The 7,529-nt window shown below is 47.0% G+C and overlaps 1 protein-coding gene across 1 annotated transcript; it reads left to right on the top strand.

Annotated features, from left to right (window-relative positions):
• The first annotated feature begins 1,201 nt into the window (after positions 1 to 1,201).
• PSORS1C2 (psoriasis susceptibility 1 candidate 2) lies at positions 1,202 to 3,679 on the top strand. The gene is made up of 2 exons (XM_028510855.2): positions 1,202 to 1,779; positions 2,387 to 3,679. Exons 1-2 carry the CDS (start codon positions 1,728 to 1,730, stop codon positions 2,740 to 2,742), a joined length of 408 nt encoding a protein of 135 aa, XP_028366656.1. The 5' UTR covers positions 1,202 to 1,727; the 3' UTR covers positions 2,743 to 3,679.
• The last annotated feature ends 3,850 nt before the right edge of the window (positions 3,680 to 7,529 follow it).

Here is a 7,529-nt window from a genome sequence, read left to right as displayed (position 1 = left end):
TTGATGGACAAGTGCCTAAATGAACAGTAGAGCATTTCACACAAGTGCTATGAGGAGAAAAAGACCAGTGATGTGACAGAAGCTGGCTGTGGGCTGGGGTGGCATTAGGTGAGGGGACTGGCAGGGCCTCTGAGGAGGGAGGGGACATTGTGCTGAGACCTGAGTGTAGAGGAGCAGCAGGTTTTGCTGCCCCTGGGAGCAGTTCCTGCAGGGGATGGGCGGGGCCATGGGAGGAGGCCACTGCAAGGCAGGCCAGGAACACTTAGTCTGAGTCAGGAGAAAGCCCACAGTAGTTAAAAAAAAAAAAAATTACTGATTTTGAGAGAGAATGGAGAGAGAAGAATGACAATTTGTTGTTCCTCTTATTTACATTCTCATCTGTTTGTGCTCTCACCGGGAACCAAACACACAACCTTAGTGTATTGGGATGATGCTCTAACCAGCTGAGCTACCTGACTAGGGCCCTCAGGACTTTTTAGACAGGGAAGCAGCCTCACAATTTGGTTTACCTTTTTAAGAGCCCTATTGGCTGGCTGTGGGGGGACATTGTGGGTGTGGGTGACATAAAAGCAATATGGGTGTGGGGGAGGCCAGGAGAGATGCTCCAGCGTGGGGGTGGGGTGGTTTGGCATTTTGGAGGGGAGCCACAGAGGGACAGTGGTGTCCCTTACTGCTGTGGAGAGACCAGATGGGGAACGACTTGCGGGAGGAAGTGAGTTCTGTTTTGGACACATTACTTCTGAGAGGCTCATCAGGCCGGAAGGCAGTGGAGTCCTTCCTGAGGGAAAATTCTAGCAGGATTTCTGAGAGACTTAGATTCCTTGACTGAGACCTAAAGGATGAAGGCTGGGAGGAGATGCTCAGAGTTGGAGCCAAGGGTGGGGGAAGGGGCCGGAGAAGCAGGAGGAGGGTACGGGGCGGGGGGTTCAGACGGAGGAGGAAGATGCTGGGATGATGGCAGTAGAAACAGCCTTTTCCTGAGCCTCTGGGCCCGTGACTGAAGGAACAGCTCTGAGGTAGGCAGAAGGAATGAGGATGTCCTCGTGTTTCTTTCCTCACCTGCAGCGAGCCCAGGTGGTTCCTGGATGAATTTCTTCGGAGGTCCCCCACTGCAGAGAGGCACGAGTGGGTCCTGGGCGGGGAGGGGGAGGGTAGAATTTCCAGGAAAGAACTAGCCCCGGGGGAGGGCTCAAAGTGGGGTATAGGGGTGGGGGAGGCTCTGTACTAGCTGAGACTCTCTTGGTTTCATCCCAGGTGTTGAAAGGGACCTACCCCACTCCCTGGTGTCCTGCCCCAGCCCTGTAATTACAGTGCTTCCCCATGCCTGGTTGCTCCCATTTCTTGGTTTCCACTGGCTTCGAGGAATGAAAGGTGGAAGTCCCTGTGATTACGGAGATGACAGGCAGGCACTGATTGCTGCAGGATGTGTATGAGCAGGATATGAAAACAGGTGGGGCAACCAAGGTCTAGATCATTCAGAGCTGGGTTGGCTGGGCCCTGAGCTGGGGAATAAAATAAGGGACGCCAACCTCAGAGGTTACACATCAGCTATGGCCTTCCAAACGTGTTTGACCAGTTAGGTTCTGATAGGATTCTCTGTGTCACTGGGCTGGCCCCTCCCCAGAAATTGGCTTCCTCCCCTCTTGCCTCCCCTATAAAGCCTGTTGGGATTCCCAGGCAGCCAGTCTCAACCCACCCCTGACTTTGGGGGCCAGGAGACAGCCAAGATGCTCAACTGGAAGCTACTGGGGATCCTGGTCCTTTGCCTGTACACTGGAGGTGGGCTGGGAATCGAGGCCAGGGTGTAATTTAAGGTGATGGGGGGGTGGTCAAGGTGAGAAGAGGGTGATCACTAAGGAGGGGGGTGAAATAGATGCATAGAGATGGAGAAGACCCTGGAAATTCTCACGAGGGGAAGAGCTAAAGGGATGTGGGAAGTGCACACAGCTCAGATTACATGTCTTACTGGATGGGAGGAAGCTCCGTGTGGCCATTTAGGTCAGAATTCAGATGTGTGGAGCTGAGGTCTGTGTGAAGGAGGAGGGAGGTCATAAGGTGCCACATAGGGCCAAGATGTAGACTGTCTGGGGGCTGCAGACCAGCATAGGGGCCGTGCCAGTGGGATGACCCGACCATAGTTGGGTAGAGCTTATTCGGGGGTCCTCTCAGTTTAAAGGTCAAGTTAAAGGCTCAGGATAGAGTTTTTATGTTATTTTAAGAAAAGTAAATGTGTGGAGAGTTCCTTGAGAGTTACTTCTGAGGTCTGTTTGTGAGCTCAGCCCAGGATGTGGTCCATCCCAGACAGGCTGTGCCCTCTGGGTCTGCAGCTGGCTGGGGGTTGGATCTGGCCCTCACTACTCTTGCCTTTCTTCTTCCTCCGCTATAGGCATATCAAGCAGTGGAGACCACCTCTCTCCGACACCCACAGAGGTTGGACAGGAGGAGGGTTCCCCAACATTGCCTCAGGGTGCCCCAATCCCCGGTGACCCCTGGCCAGGGGTACCCCCTATCTTTGAGGACCCTCCACCTCCAGGCCCCAGTCGTCCCTGGAGAGACCTGCCTGAATCTGGAGTCTGGCCACCTGAGCCTCCTAGAACTGATCCGCCTCACACTCCTCTGCCTGATGATCCCTGGCCAGCAGGATCCCAGCCTCCAGAAAACCCCTGGCCACCTGCCCCTGAAATGGACCATAGGCCTCAGGAGGAGCCAGACCTTGATCCACCCCGGGAAGAGTACAGATAACCAGATCCCCCGAGAAGCCACCCAAGCCCGTGTCTACCCTCTGATTCCCCTGATTTCTCCCTGTCTTCATTCCCTCAATTGTATTCTGAACACCAAAGGTGCACTCTCAATATTTTCTATCCCCTTCTGAGATCCATACTTGGTCCCCACATTTCCCTTTGTTTTTTCTCTGACAGCACAAACATACATTCTAACCTTGGTTCAGTCATCTCATCTCCACCTCCTCTTCCACCCTGGGGCTCCTGGGACCTGCCGCCCCCACCCCCTCCCCACCCCCGCCTCACCCCTCTGTGTTCTCTGCTGCCACCTGGTGGTCTACTGCTGGGAACCTTCTGGAGACGATGGTGCTTCCATGAAATGAACAAAAAAACCCCATGTTTTCTAGGCTGCTTCTTGCCGGTGATTAGGTCCCTCCTCATAGTCACACACCTACAGAGATGTGGATGTAATCTGAGTTCTGGCTTACCAGTATGCATCAGGATGTGGAGCTCAGTTGCAGGGGGGTTAGAAATGAAACTCAGCGTTTCAAGGGCGTTCAGACCCACATTTACAGATTTCTGGACCCTAATTTTGAAGAATGAGAAGTCAAGTTAAGTCTCTATTCAATATCTCATCCTTTTTGCGTACCCCTGGTGAGAAATGGAAACATTCCCAGGAGCATGTGCACAGGACTAAGTTTTAAGGGGATCAATTATCATAAATATATGTTCCTGTTTTCTAAAATAAATCTGTCGGAGAACTTGTTCTTCATACCTACCTCCAGTCACAAATCGCCCTTCTACAAGACAGAGAAAGTCTGAGCTCTCTCACCCATCCAGAACCTCACCAGAGAGCTCTTCCCGGAGCCACCAAACTGAAGTTTACGGGAATAGAAATCAGCTTTTGCCAACTCAATGAGAGATGCATTTTAAATAAAAGTTTGTTCTATTTAACCACAGTCAATATGTGTAGTTTGGTCAATTGTCTTGTTATAATTATAAATCCACTGCAGAATAACTTTTTAACACTTAGAGTCTTACAGTCACAGGAGATAAATTTCAATTTACACACATATTTTTGTTACAGAGATATACAACAAGGACTTTCCAAAGATACAGTAAAATACGAAAAAAGATACAATGAAAAAATTTCATTAGGATAAAACTAGGAGAAGTGGAATGGAAAACAACTGAAAAAGAAAAAAGAAATGAGCTAAGTTTGCTGGTTCAAGGGTTGTTCACTTGTTAAAAAGGTGTTAAGAACATAAAAGTACTGTGGTGTTATGTTCCATCTGCTACATTGAGAAGAGCAATGTATTTGCCCTGACTGGTGGTGTTCCGCGGGTTGGGCGTCCTCTCACAAACTGAAAGGTCACTGGTTTGATGGTTTGATTCCTGTGGTGCCCAGGTTTGAAACGATTCCCAGGACTTGCAAGCTGCAACCAATGATTGTTGTTTCTCTCCCTGTCTTTCCCCCTCCCCTTCCCCTCTCTCTAAAAATAAAATCTTAAAAAAAAGAAAAAGAAAAGAATGATGTGTTTAGTATGCAAGTAATTACAATTCTCTGTAGTATATACCCTTTGCAACATTTAAACTTATGATGATGAATATTATGTAGCTATTGACATAAGAATGTGAGGGGCATATAGGTTTTTGAAATTCTTAAAGGGAGTATTTGAGCAGAAAACTTCAAAGGGCAGGAGCCCAGAGATCCAAATGGCCTGTCAACCAAGTGACTGACCAGGGTAGGGGATTGAAGAGGGGCTAAAAGAAGTTGAGGTTTTGATTTCTGGCCAAGATGGAGGCATAGGTGGATACACTTTGCCTCCTTGCACAACCAAAAGAAGGACAACAACAAATTTAAGAACAAAAAGTAAACAGAACTGCCAGAAAATTGAACCGTATGGAAGTCTGACAAACAAGGAGTTAAAGAAACATTCATTCAGACTGGTAGGATGGGCCTGTGCACCGGCAGGACAGCCGAGAGAGGACTCCTGGGTGGCCCCACATTTGCGTGCAGATAAACTGGGAGGAAAAACTGGGGAGCCACACGGACTGCACAACCCAGGGGTCCAGTATGGCAAAATAAAGCCTCAAAGTCTCTGACTGAAAAAAACCTGTGGGGATTGAGGTGGCAGGAGAAACTCCCCAGCCTCATAAGAGAGTTCATTAGAGAGATCCACAGGGTCCTAGAACGTACACAAACCCACCCACCCACCCAGGAATCAGCACCAGAAGGGCCCAATTTGCTTGTGGGTAGCGGAGGAAGTGACTGAAGGCCAGCAGAGAGCTGAGCAAGTGGCATTGTTCATTCTCAGACCACTCTCCCACATACAGCACCACATTGCAGTGATGTGAATTGCCCTGCCCTGGTGAATGCCTCAGGATCCACCCCTTTACAACATAACAGGTGCACTGAGACAAAGAAACATGGCCCAAATGAAAGAACAGATCAAAACTCCTGAAATAGAACTAAGCAATCAAGAGATAGTCAACCTATCAGATGCAGAGTTCAAAACACTAGTAAGCAGGATGCCCACAGAAATGGTTGAGTATGGTCACAAATTAGAGGAAAAAGTGAAGGCTATGAAAAGTAAAATAAAGGAAAATGTACAGGGAACAAACAGTGAAGGGAAGGAAACCAGGACTCAAATCAATGGTTTGGAGCAGAAGGAAGAAAGCTGTTCTGGTGGAAACATTCAACCAGAGCAGAATGAAGACACAAGAATTCAGAAAAATGAAGAGAGGCTTAGGAACATCTGGGACAACTTTAAATGTTCCAACACCTGAGTCATAGGGGTGTCAGAAGGAGAAGAGAAAGAGCAAGAAATGGGAAACTTATCTGAAAACATAATGAAGGAGAACTTGCCTAATCTGGCAAAGGAAATAGACTTTCAGGAAGCTCAGAGAGTCCCAAAGAGGTTGGACCCAAGGAAGCACACACCAAGGCACATCATAATTAAGTTACCCAAGAGTAAAGATAAAGAGAGAATTTTAAAAGCAGCAAGAGAAAAGGAGACAGTTACCCACAAAGGAGTTCCCCTAAGACTATCAGCTGATTTCTCAAAAGAAACCTTGCAGGCAAGAAGGGGCTGGAAAGAAGTATTTGAAGTCATGAAAGGCAAAGACCTACATCCAAGATTACTCTATCCAGCAATGCTATCATGTAGAATGGAAGGGCAGATAAAGTGCTTTCAGGATAAGGTCAAGTTAAAGGAGTTCATCATCACCAAGCCCTTATTACATAAAATGTTAAAGGGACTTATCTGAGAAAAAGAAGATAAAAATATGAACAGTAAAATGATAACAAACTCACAACTATCAACAAATGAACCTAAAAAAAAAAAAACAAAAACAAAAAGGAAACTAAGCAAACAACTAGAACAGGAATAGAGTCACACAGAAATGGAGATCACATGGAGGGTTATCAGCAGAGAGTGTGTGGGAGGATGATGGGGGAAAAGGTACAGGGAATAAGAAGCAACAATGGTAGGTAGAAAATAGACAGGGGGAGGTTAAGAATAGTATAGGAAGTGTAGAAGCCAAAGAACTTATATGTATGACCCATGGACATGAACTAAGGTGGGGGAATGATGGTGGGAGGGAGGGTACAGTACAGAAGGGAATAAAGGGGAGAAATAATAGGATAACTGTAATAGCATAATTAATAAAATATATTTTTTAAAAAAGAAAATATAGCTCATCAAAATTTGAGGAGCAACAAATACAGAAAGAAGAATAAACCTATTTTCCTATACTAAAAAAAAAGTAATTGAGGGTTTGAGACCTTAAAATTTATTCCTTAGGACCCAGTTTGTTTATATGGTAATTCCCATCAAAACCTATAAGTGACCACTTTGAAAGCAAAAGAAAACCCATAAGTTTAGAGTTTAGAAAAAATCTTGGAACACATAAGAATTTAATAGGCCCCGAAGTGGTCTGGGTTCATCATTCATTCATTCAGTTATTATCTTATACCATTAATATGTCCATCAATGCCAGGAGCCCCGGGAGAGTATAAAGAATAAAACTATACAGTTGTCTCAGGAAGCTTAAAATTAAACTGAGTTAGACAGGATTTACATGCAAATTTAAATAATAATGTCACACACAGTAGGGATGTATATAGTTAAATAATTACATGAGGAAACACCAAAATGATAGTCTTGGCAGTTGACATGTGAGTTTGGATGAGAGTCAAGGGGAGGAAGCTGGAACAGTCTGGGGAGGCTTCCAGGAGGAGGAAGCAGCGGGAGGACAGGCTGCCAGGCAGAAGGACTGTCTGGAAGGGCAGAGGGGGATGGGGGGCAGTCCTCTCCTGACCCACCCCAACGTGTGTGCGCGCGCGCGCATACGTGGGTCATCTCTAGCTCTGCTCTCACGTGTGCTGTTCCCAGCTGCCTAGCATGGCCTTCCTCTCACCTACCAGTTAGATTTCTCTTCAGTGATGAATATGCACCCACTGGCCTTCACTCCTGCAATGGCTACTGCATTCTAGGTGCAGTTGTGCCTGGGACTGTGATTCATTTGCTGGCAGTCCACCCCTTTGAACCTTGGGAGACACACACAGTTTTGCACATTTCTTCTCTGACCCCTCACCATTTGATTTGGGTGCCTACTTACTCCCAGTGTGCTGTCACTTTTGCCAGCTGCTGAGACTTTGCTAGGGGCAGGGAGTGCTGGAAGCACCTGGAAATCTGCCTCCCGTACACTCAAGCCTGCCCCCACCCCACTCTAAATGGACTGACAAATATGAAGGTGTTGATACCTTAGATCTCAGAGCCCAGGTTGCTGTCTGCAAGATTTTGC

This window comes from Phyllostomus discolor, chromosome 4, assembly GCF_004126475.2.
Source record: "Phyllostomus discolor isolate MPI-MPIP mPhyDis1 chromosome 4, mPhyDis1.pri.v3, whole genome shotgun sequence".
Classification (NCBI taxonomy): domain Eukaryota; kingdom Metazoa; phylum Chordata; class Mammalia; order Chiroptera; family Phyllostomidae; genus Phyllostomus; species Phyllostomus discolor.
Note: the sequence above shows the minus strand (reverse complement) of the source record. Positions and strands in the feature narration are given on the sequence as shown.

Coding starts and splice junctions, on each gene's coding strand:
- PSORS1C2 (XM_028510855.2), top strand. CDS start 1,728: ATGCTCAACTGGAAGCTACTGGGGATCCTGGTCCTTTGCCTGTACACT. Junction 1,780..2,386: donor CCTTTGCCTGTACACTGGAG/GTGGGCTGGGAA, acceptor CCTCCGCTATAG/GCATATCAAGCAGTGGAGAC.